The 23,123-nt window shown below is 48.8% G+C and overlaps 1 protein-coding gene across 1 annotated transcript in view; it reads right to left on the bottom strand.

Annotated features, from left to right (window-relative positions):
- Positions 1-23,123, bottom strand: part of CASC3 (CASC3 exon junction complex subunit) — a 300,787-nt gene that overhangs the window by 254,806 nt on the left and 22,858 nt on the right. The window contains exons 2-3 of the mRNA XM_086924376.1: positions 18,572-18,599; positions 14,900-14,940 (exon numbers count right to left, since the gene is read on the bottom strand). Of these exons, the coding sequence (XP_086780502.1) occupies positions 14,900-14,940; positions 18,572-18,599 (69 nt within the window). The remainder of the gene's footprint in view (positions 1-14,899; positions 14,941-18,571; positions 18,600-23,123) is intronic.

Genomic DNA, 23,123 nt, shown 5'->3' with positions numbered 1-23,123 from the left:
TCTAGTCGCCCTTTCCGGGATGAACCCAGTCTGGTCTAGATGGATCAACCCCAGGATGACCCTTCTCATACGCAGAGCCAGTATCGTGGCATAGATCTTTGCTTCCACATTCAGCAATGAGATGGGGGATAGGACGCGCAGTCCTCCGCCGGTTTCCCTGATTTATGGATTGGGACGATCGTGGCCTGCCTGATGTCCGGGGGGAACTGCCCCTCCTCCTCAGCCTCCCGAAAGAGGCCCTGTAGGTGGCAGGTCAGGAGGTCGGCCAGCTTCTTGAAAAACTCCGCCGGGAAGCCATTGGGGCCTGGGGCTTTCCCCACTCGGAGTTTATTCAACGCCACTCTGACTTCTTCGGTAACATCTGACTCAAGATCTATTTGGTCAGTTTCTTCAAGAGTCGGGAGGTTGATGTCTGTCATGTATTGCAATGCCTCCAGTTTAGATCCCAAATCATGGGCCTTGTATAAGGTTTCATAATAGTCGGCAAATGCTTCAGCTATCCTGTCATCTGTAGCTACCCAGTCGGCATGACCCACTTGTATTCTATTTACCAAACGTTCATCTCTCTCCTTCCTGCTAAGCCACGCCAGAAGTTTGCCAGATTTACCTCCCAAGTCATAGATGCGGTGGAGTGTGGCTAGTGCTTGTGTCTTTGCCTCCCCAGTCACTAGTGGTCTATATTGGGCCTGTGTATCTGCGAGACGTCGCTGGGTCCCCAAATCCCTCTTGCATAGGTGTTCGGTCTCTAGCTGCAATATTAGTGTTTCCAAGGTCTGGATCTCTGACTGCCTCTTTTTTCTGGCCTCTGCCAGTCTACAGTGAGCCCTATCTCGAAGCACTACTTTAAGCGCCTCCCATAGCACCACCCGGGAGTCTACGGTCCCCACGTTTTCTACCAGGTACACCTTAACGTCAGCCCTCAGCCCCTTTATAATGTCCGGGTCTTTTAAGTCCCAGGCTGAGAGTCTAAGGATTGCAGGGCCTTCTCTCCTTCGCCTACCAACCTGTACCACCAAGGGTGAATGATCAGATATTCTCGGGCGTAGTATTCTGCTGAATCTGTCACCTGTAATGCCTGTCTCGCATAAAGATATAATTCAGGCGAGAGTAGACTTTGTGTGCTCCCGAGAAGAAGGAGTTTGTCTGTGTGTCTGGGTTTAGCCATCGCCATACATCCAGGAGGCCCAGTGTCATCATAACTTTGACTAATGGGGTCACAGCGCGTGACCTGTCTCAGTCACCTGTCCTGTCCATAGCCATGTTCATCACGTCATTGAAGTCACCCCCCCCACGATTGGAGTCGTGTCGGAGGTGCTAAGTATGATGTCGGACACTCCCTTCAAAGTAGCTGCCTGCAGTTTAGGCGGAGCATAGGCTGAGATAAGTGTGTATTCTCTCCTTCCCCATGACCCTCTTACTCCCACGTATGTACCCTGGCGGTCAGTGCAGACCTGTGCTACTGTCATTGGGGGGTGTTTTTTGAACAGTATTGCTACCCCCTCTGGCACCTGATGTGAACCCTGCGTGTGCTAAAACTTTATATTGTCCCCTCTCCAGGAATGCGCACTTAGTGCCTTGCAGGTGCGTTTCTTGAAGGAATATCACATCCGCCCCAGATAGTTTGACATAATTATTGACTAGGCCTCGCTTGATTCTGCAACCTAAGCCGTTTACATTCCATGTCGACACTTTAATGCCCCCCCTATGTCCAGCATCTCCTTCAGGGCTCTGCCCAATCATATTGGCGGCGAGTGGATAAGGGCCCAGACATCCCGTGGGGGCAGTCGGTGCGGACTGCAGGTCGCCGTCTGATAGAATATGTTAGGTAAGATCGGGGAACATCTGACTGATTGCGGTGTAATGTGGTGCACCATGCGCGCGTCTGCCTGACAAGTGAATGCGTTTTTCGTGTTGTAAAACTCCTGCCCCCCTCCCCCCAACTCCCTCCAACCCTCCCCTCGTGCGCTGCCTTCTACGTACTGAAACCAACTCAGAAACATTCCCCAACACTCCCCTTCTCCCCCCCACCCCACCTTTCTCCCCCCCACCCCACCTTCCTCCCCCAGCAGGCCCACCTTCTACCACCCCTTGCGATAGGCCTTATTGGCAGGAAAAGGTCTGTCGTCCTCCCAGTTACCTCCCTCCCCTGTATATCTACCCCAACTCGTTAATCACACAATGGCCAAAGTGGCCAGGTATTCCAAGGTGTACCACGTTAAGTAGAAGTTCTCTATAGGAAGAAGATAGAACAAGAAAACCCAATCAAATAAAACACAGTTTTGAACCAAAATAATAGAGGTGCGTGTGGGTCACTTGCGTGGTTCCATACGTTCTAGCCGATAACATGTTCATCCACCATCCTGACTAATCAAGTGCGGCGGAAAACAGTCTCGCCCTGCGTCACTGGTCCATCTGCGGCAGGCCCACTCTCCAGTTCTTGGATGGCCAATACCAGCGGGTGGAGCGACTGGTCCCCTGCGTCCTCGGTCCCGGACATTTCTCCTCCCGTGTCATTCTCCACCTCCGCGCGTTCCTCTATGGCAAGGACGCTGAACCTAGATCCCGATGAGCCGCGGTGAGCTAGAGTCTCTCTCCCTCCTAGGGGATCCATTCTGTGATGGATATGGCGCGTTTGCGTCTTCCGTAGTCCCCTTGATCTATGTCTCCTCTGTGGCTGTACTCGCTCCCACCGGCTTCCAACCACCGGGTCCGTCCTGGGCGCGGCCGACTCATTCCCTGCTCTCCTGCGAGGGGGTGGGCGTTCCTCTAACCATTGCCAGGCATCATCCGGATGGACGAAGAAGTACGTTTTGTCCTTATATATGACTTTTAACTTCGCTGGGAAGAGGAGCATCTATTGTATCTTTAGTTCTCCGAGTTTGGCCTTTACTGTGTCAAAGGAGCGTCTGGCTTTCTGTACCTCTTGGCTAGTCGGGAAAAATCATTATTTGTTCGTTCTCACGTCGAATCTATCCCAATTTTCTGGCTTCTCATAGGATCAGGTCTCTTTCAGCAAAGTTCAAGAACCTCGCGATGACCGGCCTCGGTCGCCCTCCCGCCAGCGGCTTGGCCATAAGCGCTCTGTGTGCCCTTTCAATGATGAAGCAGTTGGAAAAAACGCGCCCGGGATAGAGTCTCTATTAGCCATGTGCGCAGGAACGCCGCCATATCGGCCCCTTCGATACCTTCTCTAAAACCCACAAAACGGAGGTTGTTCCGCCTTGCCCTATTTTCTGCATCATCCACCTTCCATAGAAGCTGTTTGTGGGCCTCCTGTAGATCTTTTACGTCTTTCTGAAGGCCGTGTATGACATCTTCCGCCTCCCCCAGCCTCGTCTCTGCCGTGGTGACCCTCTCCGTAAGATTTCTTAAGTCCTGCCGTAGTACATTAACTTCCACTCCTACCTTTCCGATCTTCACCTCGAGGGCCGCTCTGGATGCCTGAATGTCATGTCTGATCTGGAGGCCTGTATCGCACCCATCAGGAGAGCTGTGTTCGAGCTCGATCCCGTCTCGTCTCAGCCACCATTCAGATGTACCACAGCGAATTTGTCTATGGGGCCTTGCTTCTGCGCCTTCGCGGCCGCCTCCTTCCCCATGGCGGACTGGCTTCTCTGGCGCGGGTGAGGGAGGGCAGAGTCCGCGGAGCGAGTATTTGCCCGAAGACCACTTCTGCCCTCCACCGTGTTCTCGAAATGGGGACCCAGGAGGGCGTCCGGGGAATAGCGGCAACAGCCACAGGAGGTTAATCCAGCAGGCGGGGGCCCCAGGACGCAGCCACCGCTTTCTGTGCGTGTTTTGCCGGGGTGGTGGTGTAGCTGGGACGGCTAGCCAGGTCGAGTCCAGAGGGGTATCTCCTGTCCCCTCGAGGGGCCACAGCCGGAGAGACACTCAGTCCGTGGTTACACGATGGCAGTGGATGCTTGCTCCTAGATCGCGTCCCCGCCTGACCCGGCCCCCCCCGGACAGCACGGGCACCAGGCAGAGGGGGTGGGACGTGGGGCTACAGAGACGGACCCCCACACCGCGCGCAGCCGCAGCGGGATCAGCCTCCTCCTGTCAAGGGCGTTCCGCTGCCCAGGGTGTCTGTAGACCGGGGCACCTCTTCACTCCGTGGGTGTTGTCGGGGCCTCTCCCTCAGGGGTCGCAGTGTGTTCCACCACCTCCACATATACCCCCGGGTCCCATCAGGAGTCCGGACCCGGGGCACCTCGTCCGCCAGGCCCCAGCGCCGCCCAGGGGGAGGGGTCAGGCTGATAACTCGCCACTCCGGTTCGCTGTCTCCTTGCGGAGCGGGTAATTCCCGGTATATTAGAGAAGAGCACCGGGGCAGCTCGCAGCCCCAGGGATGGTCCGCACCACAGAGGCGCGCCTCCAGAGCCCCTCGGCGATGCCCGGATCCGAGCCCCTGGTCAGTCCGACGCGGCCGCCGCCATTTTGGATCCGGCTTCAGGTCCGGTGGCTGTTTGGCAATTTCTGCGTCCTCGTGGCTCAGGAGTGAAGGCGAGGGCAGCCGCCGGGGTTCAGCTAGACATTTGTCACAGTTTGTAGCGTTTTGGAAGTCGGTGGATCAGGTTATCGATGACGGATTAATTCGGCTAGCCGGAACTGGCGCAGAGTGCGACTCACTCTGCCATGCTGCTAGCCACGCCCCAGACGTGATTTCATTTTGGTTCAGCAAAAAGACCAAGCCTAGATTTTCATTTCAAGTAGTCCAGTATCAGGTTTTGCACTTTGTGTGGGTGTTGAAGAGAACCAAGACGGGGCTAGAGAGCGCCTGAGGGTTTGTATGTATCTTGCACAGCGAGCCACGGCGGAGCGGTCCTTTTGTGCAAGGCATATGGCCGAAGCCTATAGGCAGGTATTTGCTCCTTCCTTGAAATATAGTTCCATAAGAAGGGTGCTCCTTGCGTGGGCTATGGTGGGACAACGTCATAAGAGATGTAGCCACGATTCATGTTTATAATTACGGAGCCTACAAGCTTCTCCAGGTGTGTAGTTGGCCCAGGCCCGGTTAAAATCCGCAATCGGTAGGGCCTGCAGTCGCATATACATTATCTCCCTTCTGACTTTAGGGTTGAGAGAAGCTGAGAGGTAAGGTTGCGGTTTGGTTGCCAGATATGAGGCATTTAATTGTGCCAAGAAAGAAGAGGTTTTTAATGAGGTCTGGTCTTGCTGGAGGGAGGCTGATCGCACTTGTCTGTTAATGCTCTTTTTGCAGGAAAGATAAGTGCAGATTAATTTATCTCCAAAGTGACAAGTGCTTTCTAAAGCGGAGCCGTTTTTTCCAAATAGGACTAGAAGGTGGCACTTTAGAAATTGTTCAGGTGACTGCAGAATAAGGATGTAGTATCTAAGAAAATCAGCCTCCATGGTTAGGGTTTGTTTGACCAGTCCAAATCCCGGCCTGAGTCTGGCCCTAGGCAGATATTTTGGTAGTCGGAAAATCTTTTTGTGTCCCACACTGAGCTCAATCCAGGCAGTTAGTGCAGGCTCCCGGAAATGCTTGATGTCCGTAAAGAGATGCTTGGATGACTTTACTTATTGCCTCAGCTGATGGACTTTGTAGGTTGTTGTAAAGTTTAATTAAACCATAGGCGATGGCCGTTGCTTTCTTCGCTAAGACGTTTTTGTGAGCTGAGTGTGAGAAGGTGGCCTGATATGCAGTGCTCACTATTCTAGTGAACACTATGTATCAGTCCAGCAACCCTTATTGATGATTGGTTGTAAGTCAACCTTATAGACCAGCTATCCTAGTAGCGTGGATACGAGCAGTCTAAGGCTAAAGACTCGAGAGGGCGCGTTAAGCCAGCTGTTTACCACACATATACCCCTTGAATACCAAGTGAAAGGACACCACACAAGTGTTATGAAAATAAACAGTTATTTATTTAAAGATCACAACAGCCCTGTACTCTTTATGAGGACAGGGTACTAAGCACAAACCAAAACTCTTACAAAAATACTTAAGTTAGCACAGTATATACAAATGCCCGAGGGGCACGGAAAACCATATACTCTGAAAGTGGAATGCGAAATTCCTAGCAGGTAAGTACAGTACTAATAGCTTTTGGAATCGCTAGGACTTGACTAGGGAATCGTTAGATTATGTCTAGGAGGCCTAGGGGACTCGGGTGCAGTGTGTGCACTCTCACGCGAGATGCGGGACAAGAGTCTATGGTAGCTAGGAATTAGAAAGTTAGTGTTCTCGGGCGAACCCGACCTGGTAGGGAGAAAACGAAAGTAGATTCTGACCCTTGGATAGTGAGGCTATGCTGGGGCACCGAAATGCCGAAGTTACCTAGCCCAGGGGCTGCAGCTGCATAGGTCTGAAAAGACGTCGGGAATCCTCGTAGACGGACCAGGAGCCGGAAGAAAAGATGCTGGCCGGTGACCAGTGAAGAAAGTTCAGTCGGATCCAAGCCTGGATCTTGAAGATAGATGACACCTGAAAGCAGAGGGGACCAAGTTCGAGACTACTAGCCAGTAGTCAGTGGGCACCAGGAGGGCACCGGATGGTAGCCACCTCGACTAGGTGAGTGGGTGACGCTTGACTCGAAGATCTCACGGACCAGGAGGCGTTGTCGGCGACCAGGATGGAGGATCGAGCTGTCCCACGAAGATAGAAGCTGTCGGCGTCGCTGGACCCAGGATTGGGCAACAAAGCCTTGGCAAATTCAAGCCCACGCGGTGGACCTAAAATGGCGTCTGGAGTGGACCAGGAGGGTCCGGGGTGCCTCTCTTGAAGAAGGAAGCAAAGGCCAGCCTGGAGCAACCAGACCAGCAGTCGTGAAGTCGTTGGGCGTCGTTCAGAGGGCCACAAGCCAGCCGGCTAGTAGCCAAACAACGCGGTGCACAGCAAACAGCAGAAGGGCCCCACGCAGATCGTGGAGATGCAGGGGGGCTGATCTTGGGTGCTGGAGCTGCGCAGGGTCGGGGCTTCTCGGACCCCAAAGCACTCACCAGTGGAGGACACGGTGGGCTTGCAGTAAAGATGTCGTGCAGTCTTGGCGATCGTCGGTCCCTTGAGGTCTCGTCGCACTCACGGTTCTCAGCTGGGCTGTAGAGGTGAGTAGAGGTCAGAGGTGCCAGGGAAGCCGGGTCTCGTCGAGCTGGGTCGTCGGATTCGTGATGAAGGACTTGCAGCAGACCGCAGTGTTCTTTAGGATGGTGCCTGCGGATGCAGGGTGACTACTCCTTAGCCACAAGGGAGAATCTTGAAGAAGAAATCGTGAAGTCCTTTCGAAGAAAGTGGTATCTTGATTCCAAAGATGATCTAATTTGAACAGGGGGCCCGCTCCTATCTTTATACTAAAAAAGGGGGCTGACCCGGTGACTAGGTCCTGCCTATGGGTGGGACCAGGAGGGGGGTGGTTACACCCCTCTCCCCTGCCGGACTTCCCCAGGCCAGGGGCTGGTGTGCCCCTGGAACTGGTTCTGACTGGCCTATGCGTAGTGAGCACCGGGGTGCCACTCAGCAGTCACCTTCCTGAAAAGCCCTGCCTACCCAGGATACACAAAACCATGTCTGGGACGGTGCTAGCACCGCCCCGGACAGGAAACCCTTTGTCCAGGCCTCCCTCGCTGGAAGGACTCCCAGCAGCAGGAGGTCAGACTCGTGTCTGTGGTGGCAGCATCCATTTTGTGGAGCTGAGGCTTCAGTTAACTTTAACCGGGGTTCACAGTTACATACATGTCGTGTCCCTCTAGAAGGGTGGAATGCTAACCCCGTCGCCAGAATTGGCGAGGGGTTAGTATTCCAATTCGTATGACACCTTACTCGACATGTTTTGATAAAGCAATACCAAAGTTAGCATTTAACCGCGAGGATTATAATGCACTTAAGAGTATATGGTATGCGATATCATGGAACAGCTATTAGGACTTGGTTCCGCAAGCTGCAGACAGGCTCAGCTCATGCCAGAGCACCATCTCACACGATTCCAAGCACTCTGCCTTCAGGATTGTCAAGGCCTGCCATAGGAGTGACTGATAGGAATCTGTGTGTCCATTTTAGGGTTAGGTATAGGTATACTACACCTACAGCAAAGGGTGATTACACGACTTTGCCCCAGCTGTCATGCAGCCAGTTGTGTCAAATTTAGGAGGCCAGCCAGGGGTGGCATAATACATGCTGCAGCCCCTGGCAGCCCTGGGTACACCTATGCCCTGAGTTACAGGGTCTGATAAGGTGGCCCAGTACCAATTGGAAATGTACCTAGGGTACATGGAATCCATTTTAAAGAGAGAGCAGTAGGCCTGGGGTCCTGATTGGCAGGGTCCCAGGTCGACTATGTCCAAAACCAGCTAAAACACAGGGCAAAAAGTTGGGGGCAACCATAGTCAGGATGTACCTTCCTACACAACCCCCCCCCAAACGAAAGGAGATAAGGCTATCCTTGCCCAGGTAAGCCTCTATTACCTAAGTGGCCATATAAGGAAGGACCAGCTCTGGCTTGGTTTCCCCCTGTGTCATGGTCCACTAGGCAACCCCTCACCCTAAGGGTATCTGAGGGTCTCCACCATAGGGAATCTCTGTTTCTGGTGTGTCTTGGGAAAGAAGAAGGCTGATGCTGGGTTGGAGTACTGAAGTGAGGCTCCTCTACCTTTGGGCTCAACTTCCTCCAATCACCATCCATCATGTGTGCCTTTCTTTCTTTAGCTGAGATGCACTGAGCTCTCAGGGTCAGCCTCTGGCTACCTAAAGCTGGAGGCTGAGTCCCTCTGTTTGGCTTACTGGAGGTACAGGTCAGGTCTGGGGTTTTTAGGCCCCATGTTTGGCTGTGCCCACCAGTGTCCAGCTGTGGGAGTTCCCTAACTACTTTTAAGGGGGATCCCTCAGGAGTCTGTTCTATTTTCACTTGGCTAGGTTTACCAGCTTCAGTGATCCTAATCTGTTGATTAAGGGGTTCTTTTGGACAGGGGGCCCTTTTGGGTCCACCACTGGCCTCCCTGACCTCCACAGCCCTGGGCTGACTGAGGCAGGGTAGAGAGGTGCAGGTTACCTGCTCCAGACTGGGTCCCACCTGGGAAGGGTCCACTGCCATCAGGGGCTCTGCCAGGCTAGGCCTGACTACCTCTGGGGCAGTTCCTTCAACAGGGGTAGAGTCAGTTCCCTGAGGAGGCTGGCTCTCACCTAGTGTCTGGGAGGGGGAAGACTCTTCTTCCTCCTCAATGCTCTCTGTTTGAGTGGAGTGATCCATTGTTTCAGGCTTCACAACCTCACTATCTGTTTGAGTAGAGGCTGAGACCATTTCAACCTTTTCAGGAGGGCACTCAGTCTGTGTTTGGGCTGTGACTGTCACAGCCCTCCTATCCTGTTCTGGAAAGTCTGTCTGAGCCTGGGCAGTGGCTACCACTGCCCTTCCAACCTTTTCAGGGAGGAATGGTGCTTGGACTGGGGCTGTATCTATTACTGCCCCACTAACCTGTCTGGATAGGCCTATCATTCTGGAGTGAGTTTCTTGCTCCACCTCAGCCCATGCTGAGAGTTCCAGGTCATTCCCCAGTAAGCAATCTACAGGTAGGTTATCTGTCACTGCCACTCTCATGGGCCCTGTGACATTACCCCAACTGAGCTTGACTACTGCCATGGGATGCCTTCTCTTCACTCCATGAATGTCTGTCACCTGATAAGTAAAACCAGGGGTCAGTTGAGCAGAGGGGACCAGATGGTCACTCACCATGGTGAGGCTGGCCCCTGTGTCTCTGAATGCCTCAACTTTCCGACCATTCACTAAAACTTCTTGTCTATACTTTCCCAAAATGTGGGGTCCAGTAGTGAAGTTGGCAAACCCCATGCCAGTCTCACAGACAAGAGTGTGGTCAGGGAACCTGGCTAGGCCATAGTCCTCCTGATTGCCCAAAGTAATGCCCACCACATTCTTGGGGGCACTCCCACCACCTGGGGGATTACCACTAGTGGTAACAGGAGGTTTAGGAGTATTACCTGGGGGTATGTTTCCCTTATTACCATTTTTAGGGCAACTGACATCACTTTTGTAATGACCCACCTGTTTACAGGTATGGCAATAAGGTTTCTTTTGTTCTGAAGGAGTGTTCTGGGACCCACCACCCTTGTTGGAGTTTTGGGGCCCTTGGGAAGTCTTCTCTGAGGATTTATCCCCACCCTTCTCTTGAGGCTTGGTTGATTCCTTTTTCTGGTCACCACCCTGGTTTTTAGGCCTAACCCTGGTTCTGACCCATTTGTCTGCCCTCTTACCCAATTCCTGTGGAGAGGTCAGATCAGAGTCTACCAGGTGCTGATGTAATAACTGGTTCTGACAATTATTTAAGATTTGCTCCCTCATAATTAGATTATACAATCCTTTAAAATCAGTAACCTTACTACCCAGTAGCCAGCCTTCAAAAGCCTTAGTGGCACAATCAACAAAGTCAGTCCAATCTTGAGACTGAGTTTTCTGGGTGTCTCTGAACAGCATCCTGTATTGTTCAGTGGTTAAACCAAACCCATCAACCAGTGTATTCTTCAAGATTTGGTAATTGTTAGCATCCTCCACCCTTGTGGTGAGGAGCTTATCTCTACCTTTACCATCAAAGGAGAGCCACAAGATAGCTGCCCACTGACTTTGGGGAACACCCTGCACAGTGCAGGCTCTCTCCAAAGCAGTAATCCATTTGTGGATGTCATCCCCTTCTTTAAAGGGGGGCACTATCTTATTCAGGTGCTTTTTATCAAAACTCCTTTCCCTATTGCTAGGATTATTGCTGCCACCAGTGGGGACTGCCCCACTCAATTGTTGCTCTCTAGCAAAGGCAAGCCTTTCTTTGGCCAGGGCAAGTTCTTCCCTTTCAATCCTCAGATTGGCTGCCTTTTCCTTTGCCTCATACACTCTCCTCTGGGGAGATGTCATTCCCCTTTGAGAGGAACGTTGAGAGCCATTGGTATGAAGGGATCTGTTAGAGCCTCTAGATAGAGACCTAACTCGTCCATTCCCAATGTTAAGCTGACCTGAGAGTGGCCCCAGGGCTCCCCTAGAGTCCCTCTCATGTCTGCTTAAGTTGGTCCGGGTTAGTCTACTGACCTCTACCTGTCCCTTATCTGCCTCATCCCCAGACAACTCATCCTCCTCCTCAGCATCATCTGCCTCATGGAGGGGATGGATATCAAAGGGACCCTGTAAGGAGGGCAAACTTCCTTCTGGATTAGAAGGGTCTGGGTTACCAGCCCTACTGGCATCATAAGCCTCTAAGAGACCAATCAGAAAGGAAGTGGTGGGGTTAGACCCCTGTTTTAGTTTCCTGAGAGTACACACTTGTCTCATCTCATGGAAGCTAAGAGCAGCATATTTAGAAGTGACCTGTGGAAGGTCCACTGACACAAGGGGATACTCAGAGTTTCCTCCTTTGTCTGACATGCTGATTCTAGTGTGGTGTAAGTGATGCACCTACCTACACTATGTGTTTACCTACTGATCCCTTGCTAAGAGTTGCAGCCAAGGTGTGCTAAGCCTTGAGGAGCTACAACAGCTGGTTCAGTAGAACTCAGAGTATTCTAAGCTTTAGTTATATGTACCTAACAGTCCTTTATGTGATCTTTCAACAAGATATTCTTAGGATACGTGTGGTAAAACAACAGCAAGCTCAAATCCCAACCGCTGCTCACCAATGTGAGAAGGTGGCCTGATATGCAGTGCTCACTATTCTAGTGAACACTATGTATCAGTCCAGCAACCCTTATTGATGATTGGTTGTAAGTCAACCTTATAGACCAGCTATCCTAGTAGCGTGGATACGAGCAGTCTAAGGCTAAAGACTCGAGAGGGCGCGTTAAGCCAGCTGTTTACCACACATATACCCCTTGAATACCAAGTGAAAGGACACCACACAAGTGTTATGAAAATAAACAGTTATTTATTTAAAGATCACAACAGCCCTGTACTCTTTATGAGGACAGGGTACTAAGCACAAACCAAAACTCTTACAAAAATACTTAAGTTAGCACAGTATATACAAATGCCCGAGGGGCACGGAAAACCATATACTCTGAAAGTGGAATGCGAAATTCCTAGCAGGTAAGTACAGTACTAATAGCTTTTGGAATCGCTAGGACTTGACTAGGGAATCGTTAGATTATGTCTAGGAGGCCTAGGGGACTCGGGTGCAGTGTGTGCACTCTCACGCGAGATGCGGGACAAGAGTCTATGGTAGCTAGGAATTAGAAAGTTAGTGTTCTCGGGCGAACCCGACCTGGTAGGGAGAAAACGAAAGTAGATTCTGACCCTTGGATAGTGAGGCTATGCTGGGGCACCGAAATGCCGAAGTTACCTAGCCCAGGGGCTGCAGCTGCATAGGTCTGAAAAGACGTCGGGAATCCTCGTAGACGGACCAGGAGCCGGAAGAAAAGATGCTGGCCGGTGACCAGTGAAGAAAGTTCAGTCGGATCCAAGCCTGGATCTTGAAGATAGATGACACCTGAAAGCAGAGGGGACCAAGTTCGAGACTACTAGCCAGTAGTCAGTGGGCACCAGGAGGGCACCGGATGGTAGCCACCTCGACTAGGTGAGTGGGTGACGCTTGACTCGAAGATCTCACGGACCAGGAGGCGTTGTCGGCGACCAGGATGGAGGATCGAGCTGTCCCACGAAGATAGAAGCTGTCGGCGTCGCTGGACCCAGGATTGGGCAACAAAGCCTTGGCAAATTCAAGCCCACGCGGTGGACCTAAAATGGCGTCTGGAGTGGACCAGGAGGGTCCGGGGTGCCTCTCTTGAAGAAGGAAGCAAAGGCCAGCCTGGAGCAACCAGACCAGCAGTCGTGAAGTCGTTGGGCGTCGTTCAGAGGGCCACAAGCCAGCCGGCTAGTAGCCAAACAACGCGGTGCACAGCAAACAGCAGAAGGGCCCCACGCAGATCGTGGAGATGCAGGGGGGCTGATCTTGGGTGCTGGAGCTGCGCAGGGTCGGGGCTTCTCGGACCCCAAAGCACTCACCAGTGGAGGACACGGTGGGCTTGCAGTAAAGATGTCGTGCAGTCTTGGCGATCGTCGGTCCCTTGAGGTCTCGTCGCACTCACGGTTCTCAGCTGGGCTGTAGAGGTGAGTAGAGGTCAGAGGTGCCAGGGAAGCCGGGTCTCGTCGAGCTGGGTCGTCGGATTCGTGATGAAGGACTTGCAGCAGACCGCAGTGTTCTTTAGGATGGTGCCTGCGGATGCAGGGTGACTACTCCTTAGCCACAAGGGAGAATCTTGAAGAAGAAATCGTGAAGTCCTTTCGAAGAAAGTGGTATCTTGATTCCAAAGATGATCTAATTTGAACAGGGGGCCCGCTCCTATCTTTATACTAAAAAAGGGGGCTGACCCGGTGACTAGGTCCTGCCTATGGGTGGGACCAGGAGGGGGGTGGTTACACCCCTCTCCCCTGCCGGACTTCCCCAGGCCAGGGGCTGGTGTGCCCCTGGAACTGGTTCTGACTGGCCTATGCGTAGTGAGCACCGGGGTGCCACTCAGCAGTCACCTTCCTGAAAAGCCCTGCCTACCCAGGATACACAAAACCATGTCTGGGACGGTGCTAGCACCGCCCCGGACAGGAAACCCTTTGTCCAGGCCTCCCTCGCTGGAAGGACTCCCAGCAGCAGGAGGTCAGACTCGTGTCTGTGGTGGCAGCATCCATTTTGTGGAGCTGAGGCTTCAGTTAACTTTAACCGGGGTTCACAGTTACATACATGTCGTGTCCCTCTAGAAGGGTGGAATGCTAACCCCGTCGCCAGAATTGGCGAGGGGTTAGTATTCCAATTCGTATGACACCTTACTCGACATGTTTTGATAAAGCAATACCAAAGTTAGCATTTAACCGCGAGGATTATAATGCACTTAAGAGTATATGGTATGCGATATCATGGAACAGCTATTAGGACTTGGTTCCGCAAGCTGCAGACAGGCTCAGCTCATGCCAGAGCACCATCTCACACGATTCCAAGCACTCTGCCTTCAGGATTGTCAAGGCCTGCCATAGGAGTGACTGATAGGAATCTGTGTGTCCATTTTAGGGTTAGGTATAGGTATACTACACCTACAGCAAAGGGTGATTACACGACTTTGCCCCAGCTGTCATGCAGCCAGTTGTGTCAAATTTAGGAGGCCAGCCAGGGGTGGCATAATACATGCTGCAGCCCCTGGCAGCCCTGGGTACACCTATGCCCTGAGTTACAGGGTCTGATAAGGTGGCCCAGTACCAATTGGAAATGTACCTAGGGTACATGGAATCCATTTTAAAGAGAGAGCAGTAGGCCTGGGGTCCTGATTGGCAGGGTCCCAGGTCGACTATGTCCAAAACCAGCTAAAACACAGGGCAAAAAGTTGGGGGCAACCATAGTCAGGATGTACCTTCCTACACTGAGTCTTGGGGAGATTCTGTTAACTATACCCTAGATATTTATACTTTGGAGCAGACGAGATGGATGTGGCAGACGAGATGGACGTACGGTGGATTCTATCTACTTCTCAGTTTCTGCACAGTGGGGCCCAAATGCTGGAAGTCATCTGTTCAGTAATCATTCCTTCAAGCTAATGGACTTAAGGGAAGGATTGACTATCCAATCTTTCTGTAGTTAAAGGAGTATGGGCAAGCAGGTGGATCAACAAATACATTTGCTATGGAACGCAAGTTTAAGTGGAGCCCTTAAACACTAGGAATGCCATTTCCATTTACCCAAGCAATACAAGATATGTGCAAATGGGTGTGGTTAACCTCACATGACCTCATTAAACCTCACTGTAACTTGCATCAGACAGAGCCACTTTATCTTGCTTATGCAATGAATTACTCTGACAACACGTCAACTGTTACTCTAATGGCTGCCAGACGTAGCCAATTGAGTTACTAAACAGTCATTTCAAAATGCACTATGTCCATCCCATGTTGAACAATTAAAATGCACTCACTTCAGATTCTTCCCCAGCGCTTTCATAATCTGATAGGACAGCTGCAATAGAAGTCACAAGAGAGAAATTTAACAGAGTATACACAAATCACTACAAAACATATAAGCATATAGAGTAGCCACATATCGGGAAAATTGTTAAATTAAAATTACCTAACTTTCAGTTTGACATGGATACCCCCTTCAACTGATTATGCTGCCGGCGTCTTTTCTGAACTCAGGCAAGATCCTGTATTGTTTTCACGCATACTTCTTTACCAAAGTGACAATACATTGGAGTCTTCGAGATTGTCAGAATGACACTTTCTAACAAAGAAAGAACCCTATTGGTTCACGGACCGTGCTACAATAATTTGTAGCATCCAAACTGCCCATCACCCGGCAAGTCAAGGAGCCTCACGTATCCTGTCGAGGAGAAAGTTTAACTGTAACCTTTCCTTCACTAGCAGAATTTAAAGATGGCATCGAAAAAATTTCAAGCAGCAAGTCAGTTATCTATGCATTAATTACGCACTCTACTTAAACTGGTGTCTTAGCGATGCTGTACCCGCTTAGTAAACAATCCATACATTAATATTCAGTTAATCACAGAAAAACACACAGATGGATTTGCACAATATGTTAAGAAAGGGCATACAGTTTTTAAGATACTATGAAAAATGTAAGGTTAAAGCTATTTTTTCATGAAGGGAAATGTAGACAAGATTATCCGCCTTAGAATAGCATGTCTGAAAACATACTAGCCCAGCACAAACCATTTCTACAATTCACTTTGTGTGTCCCCACAAGACTACTGTTCAGAATGTAGGTTTTTAAAAAGCACTTATAAGTGATCTCTGATTAATATGAAATCCTGAAGCAACAGGGAAGACTTGCACAGTGAAGCTGCATGGCTAGTGTTCTCATGAAAAAATGTGAATTGCTCAGTCAAAGAAAAAACTGTTTTTTATGCACTCTTCTAGAAGGTGGAAAGGCTACTACTGTATCTACAATCAAGCAGCAAGTCAAGATTTACTCCAGAAGACAGAAGGGGTTAGAATCTCATTCAATGTGACAGGTAAGTTAACACTTAACTTCACTGTCCAATCAGCCCATTACTTTTATGTAAACAGACCACCTAAAACTAAGACCCACACCAACGACAAATAAATGAATCCGGTATTTGTGAAGTGCGTACTAATCACCCTTAAGGTCTCAAGGCGCTGGGGGCTGTTGGGGGAGATCAAGTGAGCTACTGCGTAAGCTGAAGTGTCACCGGCGACCGAACAGTGAGCTCCGCAGTTGGCCGCTCTGCCACACCTCTCCTCTATATAACGCAACTACCATCCATGATCTAGCTGTGATCCCAAACGCCTGTAGTTCATAAGTATTAAGGAGCTTTCTATTAACCGTAGCCACGGATACCCAAATAGGCTTTCTCCAGGTCGCTTCAGAGATTTTTGCAAGTGTTCTGGCCTCTGTTTGTAAACAGGATGACTGAGTGGATACAGATGGGATACTGAAAAATAAACTTTTCTGCTGTCCCAACTGAGTTACCAAGAATGCTTAAAAACAAGCATTGGCAAGGGCAATAGGTCTCACATACGGTAGGGCTTTGTCAATTTCTTTTAGCCACGTTCTACAGCAGCGCGGCATCTGTGCAGCATGGATGAAAGTTAGGGGGGAAAAAAGCGCTTTTAATTGGCCAATGCCAACTGTCTTCAAACACTAAATCAGTAACCTAAATACATCTATTCAGGTAGAATTTCTTGCCACAATGGTTCCGTTATAATGGCACAAAATTGTTAACAAATTTGCTGCTCTTGTAAGTGTTCCGGTGAAGACAACCTTCTTGCGCTCCATATTTAAACTAGGCTCTTTCGCAGGAATAATTCCTCATTTTCATGATAGTAAAAAAAAAAAAAAAAATTCTAAATTAAAATAAGTTACGCAGACTGTAGTCATCCAGTACTTAGTGCATGGATCAAGCACCCCACAATCTACATTGGGCATGCCCAGGGCTTGGATATACAAGGGTGGGAGCACCGAAACACTAGCCGGTTACTACATATTTGAGAAAAGAATACCTTTCCTCGAAAAGCACATCTTTTGAAATGGTGACTACAGGTTTTTAAAGGAATTAGAGTGATCAAATAAACTGCACCAGAAAGAGATTCTGTGGAAGGAAAAGGGTGGAGAGAAAAAAAAACTCTTGTACCAGTAGTAACAATTTCAACACACAAAAAATGAAACAAGCATTTGCAATGCAATAGGTCTCACATTTGCGAGAGTTTAAGCTGTTGTCATTGTGAATGACAATGCCTTTTATTCATCTGTTTTGCAACTGCCATTCTGAGACAAGTGCCAAATACTATATATTGTTTTATGCAGAGTGAAAAGAAATTAATTTTTCAACTTTTGAGCATAAAACTATAAGAAAGCACATACACTTTACTGAAACGGGTTATACTGAGTAAACAAGGTTTTGATGGATGGATGAAGGAATATCTTTTTTGCTACCGTGGAATAAAAATGCGTGCAATAGTTGGGTCTCTAGGCACTAGATAGTTCCATTAACTTTTTGAGTCTTAAACTGCCATCAGAACCTACATTTTTTCAAAGCTGTGGTACGAAAATTATGCTTTACGGTACATCTTTCATTTTGATGTTCTAAATCGTTCAGGAGGAATCATCTCCCAACCCCATATCAGTTTCAAATAAGGGTCTGTTTTTCTCAAGGTCACAGTGACTGACCTAATCACATGAGCATATAATTTCGGGGAAATGTATTTAGAAGGAATATTCCTCTGATGGCGCTTAGAGAGTGATAACACATAGAAACATTGGCCAGGGCATGAGGTTGCTTTCAGGACTGGAAGCCTTGTACATCGCGATACTGCTGGACGGCAAGTCCAAACCACTCAGTAGAATAATTCCTTTTGCCAATGCTGTTCAATGTCTTATCGTGAGGCAGGCTCTCATCATGCTGCCAAGGCAAGGTTTGGACATAAGGTGAATCACGTGACTGGTGCACCCTGGGGCAGCTATGGAATTGTATTATGTAGTGGTGCACCAAAGATCTTACTCAGAGTTAAGAAGGGGGAAGTTCCTTTTATTGTGACCACGTGAAAACCCCACCTTCCCTGACTGATGGATTTTGGTTTCGGTTTTGTTCTGACCATTCCTATGCAGCGGTGGGAGCGTGTGAGCGCACGGTGAGAGCGTGTGAGGCAGAGAGGAGACGCCATCCACGTGCACAGCGCATGTCTATGCGCGCACATGGGTTGGCTCCCTTTGCGCACCAAATCGACGACAATAGTGTAGCCAAGGCGAAGCAGCGCATGTGCTGCGTACGCTAGGCGAGACCTAAAAAGGGAAAAGGAAACTCTAGATTATAAGGAGTCTGTTAAAACAAGTAGCCACATATCTAGAGATCCATCACGTCAAAGTTGGAGGATAGCACAGTTAACTGTGGGAACTTAATTCACCAGAGTTCGGATATTTTATAGAAATTAAACTTTTTGGTAAACTCAAAAAGATCTCTCCATATTATTGATTTGGGAGGTCATGTTTTAAGAATTGTATAAGGACCACATCAAGTGTTATGTGGTCTTAAAATATCCTTGCATCAGTGTATAAAGAAGATTTTCTAGGAGCTTAAAAAAACAACGAAAAATAAAATTGCCATACTCACCATCTCCCTCAATACCATCTTCACTTTCCTAAGAAGAGAAAAGAATTTGGTTAGCATCCCAGAAATGGTTACATTTTTGTTATGAGCATACCCGCTATAACAATGCTTTGAACACAGTGGGTTATGAGAGTTTCTCATGACACTTCATGCCACCCCAAGGATGCCATAACGTGACAAGAGGGCAGGAGAGATGGAAAGGAGGTTAAAAATAGAATTCATTGTTGTTTAACCCTAGCCGATGAGAAGCTTAACCTGGTTAGATTTTAGGTCCACTAGAAACAATTGCATACAAATAATGCTGTGGAAATTCTATACTGTACACTGAGTCGTATTTCACTTTTAGTAGTTCCTAGGGAGATCTTCTATTATTAAAACAGCAGATACCTGCAATTAGCTACAATGCAGAACTGTTTGAGGTCAATTGTTGCAAATACAATTCCAGGACACTAAGGAAATGCAAAGATACACATTTCTCATTTTTGTTTTTTTAGGTTTGCATGCCCTTTACTCCGACATCCAGTGCAAAGCAGCGCAAGGGTGGCTCAAAGCGGTCAATGGTTATCAAGAATGTAGCTTGACCTACTAATGAAACCAGTACCAAAATTGCTAAATGACAAATTGTAACCACCACTACAAATGTTTTATATTTTACAAATTAAAAAATAAAACCAAATGTAATGCATAGATTACAAAACTTAAAGACTAAACTCACAATTGCTCCATCCATTTATAATCAACTATGCTTAATTTTGAGGAGCACATTCCACACCAAGCATCCTCCCACTCTAGCTTACTTCTCATTGTGAAAATCAAATGAAAATCAGAAGGTGCCATTTTTCTCAAAGTATTAAAGAACTAATTAAAATCTTACCCAATTTAGGACAGTGTGTGCATTTTCTAACCAAACTCCATATTTGGCTCAAAACACTCATCTTTTTGTGACAAGGTCTTACATACCTACTTTTGTGGTTAGTCTTTTTATTACATTAAAGTAGTGCGTTGTGCTACCCACAATTATGCATTGGGCATTTTCAAAAACATACAAGATCTCACCAAATGTCCTCAATGGAAATCAATAGTTTTTACAACAGTTGCGATAAAGTGAGAACGGGCAGGAAAAAGGCAGTTGTTTAGAGCTCAGTCCATTATGAAACTGATCGACTGTACCTGCCATAACAGATTTTCAGCTACCTCTGCTAGACTGCATTTTCTAGGTTTAACATGAAGTAACTTTAAGGGTGGGGGGGAGGGGGAGAAGGGACGCTCTCGGGCGTTTCCTCTTTTTGCCATTTATTCCCATGTTAGCATATATTCACATCATAATACCATAATTTCGAGTGATTTATGATGTAGTGGCAATATTGATATGCTACTAATTCCAATCAAAGACGATGAGGTAAAAAACAAACAAAAAAAAAAATCTTGGAGGAGCTACGCCGCGAACCAAGATGGCCGCATAAGCTCCCGGCTCCGCCGACCTCCGCCGGCAGCTCGTCTATCCTGTTGTTTATCCTCTACCCACGCCCTGTGCCCGGGTGTATGAAGGTTACCTGATGCCAACGGTGATGTCCCGGACTTCCTACCTTATTCAGCGACAAAGTTATGTCGTGATCCATTTTCGGCCTACTCCCGGGCTGACGCCGGGACCTTGATTTCTGAACGGTCCAAGCGGGAACTGATCAACATCGGCTGTGGGACCGCGACTGAGGCCGGTCTTCCAGATTTGAATAATTATTTCTGCCTTCGACGTGTGACCTCGTTGATGGATGGTGCCGGAGAAGAAACATTGTGACGTGCTGTGATCCTCCTGCACTGTGGCTGGCGGGCTGTGTGCCTGACCCCCGTTCCCCAGTCCGGGGGCGGCGGGCTGCGCCCACGGCCGGTGACTGTGTTGAGTGTGCCAGTTCGGGGCGCCCCCGTTGTTGAGATCGCTAAATGTGTGCCCGGAGCCCGGCGATGTGGGCTGGAGATTGTGTCCCTCTCCGTCCCTTGGGCCCCGGGATGGAGGGGATGGATAGCGCACATTCATTGAGCTCCGTCATGGCAGCGATTGGGGCGCTCCGCTTGCATTTCACCGTCGCTTGTGTCTCCCTGGCGGCAAAGTTGGATGATGTCTGCTCGCGACCGGCGGCTGACGCTGCAACACCCGAACAACAGTTTGTGGTCCAGTCGAACGATTTGACCCGCCATCTCAAGGTGCCCGAGCGTCAGCCCGCCGTCGCTCCTAGGGGAGTCGGCCTCACTTCTCCTTCATCTGCTACAGTGCCTGGTCTTCCCTTCACGTTTCCTATCCGATGGTGTATCGTCGCTGGAGGTCCTGTTCGTCAATGCCGAGCCTCGGGGTCCTGTCGATGGGGTTTGCCATTTTTCTTTGTTTCGGCCCGTCTGTTTAACGGAGGCCGCCATTTTGTGTCCGGACTCTGTTCCACCTTCAATGCTTTGGATTGCCATGGACGCTTTGTCTGCTTCTGGACGGATGTGGCTTGGTCGGAATGTGCTTCGGTACGGATTCGCACTGGTCAGGGCTGACTTTGACTTTGGTTTGTTCATGCTCCTCGCCACTGCTTCGGACCACCTGAGACGCTCCCTTGAATTGCATTTATTATGACTTTGGCAATAGATCTCCTCGTGAGACCTGCAGGGTTGACTTCTACTTTCCTGCGATTGCTTAGTTCATTTTTGCCAGGACTGCACCGAGTATCTCACCGGGCCAGGGGTGGGGTGGGGAGGGGTTTATTGGTGACTGCCCTCCCCGTGATAATACCGACTGTTGCTTTTTGATTGATGATGAATATGCCTTGGGCGGGGGGGGGGGGTCACTGCCGGTGGGGGGTACCGGGTGTCCCGGGGTGTGTTTGTTTCTCTCCTCCTCCACTTCTTGTACTTTTTCCCTTCTGTGGGGCAGTTCCGGGGCGACAGGCACGCTGTTAGTGGGTAAGGCCGTAGCCATTAAAGGGGTGCAGGGTGGCGGGTGCGGGGTTTGTTATTTTAGTTTGTTTTGTTCTATGGTCCCTATCGCTCTTTTCCGGCTTTGGGAGGGTTCTTTCCTCTTTAGTAGGGTTGGCTGTCTCTTGGTCTTGCACCTTATTTCTTTTTCCGGCATCTCCACAAGCCTCTGTTTCTCGGTCTTGGGGGTGGGCTCTCAGGGGTGATATTTAGGAACGTTGTTTACTGTAATATTGCCTATTGTTTAGTATTACCGCCGCGGCTGCCTAGATTATATAGTTGCTATAGTCATAGCCTATCTCAGACTGCAATTGGGGTACGTCCCCCTTGTCTCTTATGTGTATCTCTCATGTAAGGTGTTATGTCCTTGTTGTTCAGCCCCTACTCTTCTTCAAAAAATTTAAAAATGAAAACCTCATATCCTGTGTTGCGAGCCTCAGAACCGCGTCTTGTGTACCTTAGCATATCCTGATTGCTGATTGGCCAAAATTTCTCCTGTTTTTATTGACTGTCTTTGCGGCAGGCCATGATGGTTGTGGGCCTGCGCATATATCTCCTTACTTTTTCGAATAAAGGTTTTCAAAAAAAAAAAAAAATCTTGTTTAATCTAAAAGGCAACATCATAAGGTTTTTGGAATAAAGACAGCCACCAAACAGTTTCAAGTAGGAGCATGGGCTTCCAAAACAGTCTGGAGCCCTGGCTTTCCCACCTTTGTAGGTGGCACACATTATTATCATGTGTCTCCTGGTAGCCTCACAGGGAGAGAAGAGATGGAAGAGTCAACATTGCAACTGAGATATGAACGAAGTTTCAGGCGTGACCTAATAAGAAAAATGGAACAGGTGGAGCACAAACTTGGGAGAGAGGTGGTATGTAGGGCTTACACCTTGAAATAAAAAAGCAACCACTGTAAACAGATCATTGTAAGAAACAAACATTGGCAATACAAAAAGTCTTGCATTTAAGAGAGTTTCAGCTATTGGAATTGTAAACGACAATGCATTTTATTTATATTTTGTTTTTTAAAACAGAAATAAAAGACACTCATTTACAATGCCAATAGCTTAAACTCTAGCAAATACAAGACCTATTGCACTACAAAAGCGTGTTTGTAAAAGCGCCCACATGCTGTGCCTTCACTTTAATGATAGCCACTCCCCTTTCTTTAGATGGCACGGCTTCCAATATGTGTGCATACCCGTAGCGTCTGGTAAGAGTTGAATTATCTCCTCTTGTCGGGCAATTTGTTGAGTCGTGACTAGAGTTTTGATTGAGGGATGCGGATTGTTCATAGTCCCTTTGCGATAATATATTGGTGGCCCAAGTATTCTGGTCTTATTATTTGTCTAGAAAAACGACTGACATAATTTACTGCTGTATGCGATTGACATATCTTGAGGTCTTGAACAAATCTTACTGTTGGATGCTCCGTTATAAAAAGGTTGTCTGTCCGGATGATGACCATATTAATTAGCATGGTTGAAACGCCGTTGACGACCTTCTGTAGCTTCCATTGAAGAGGAAGCACTTTCTGCTACTTTTGGTGTCTGTATTATGTTATAACAGCTTCATAGTATAATTTCTCTACAGCAACTGTTTTTGTGT

Source organism: Lissotriton vulgaris, chromosome 5, assembly GCF_964263255.1.
Source record: "Lissotriton vulgaris chromosome 5, aLisVul1.2, whole genome shotgun sequence".
Taxonomy (NCBI): Eukaryota; Metazoa; Chordata; class Amphibia; order Caudata; family Salamandridae; genus Lissotriton; species Lissotriton vulgaris.
This window is presented reverse-complemented; position numbering and strand designations above follow the sequence as displayed.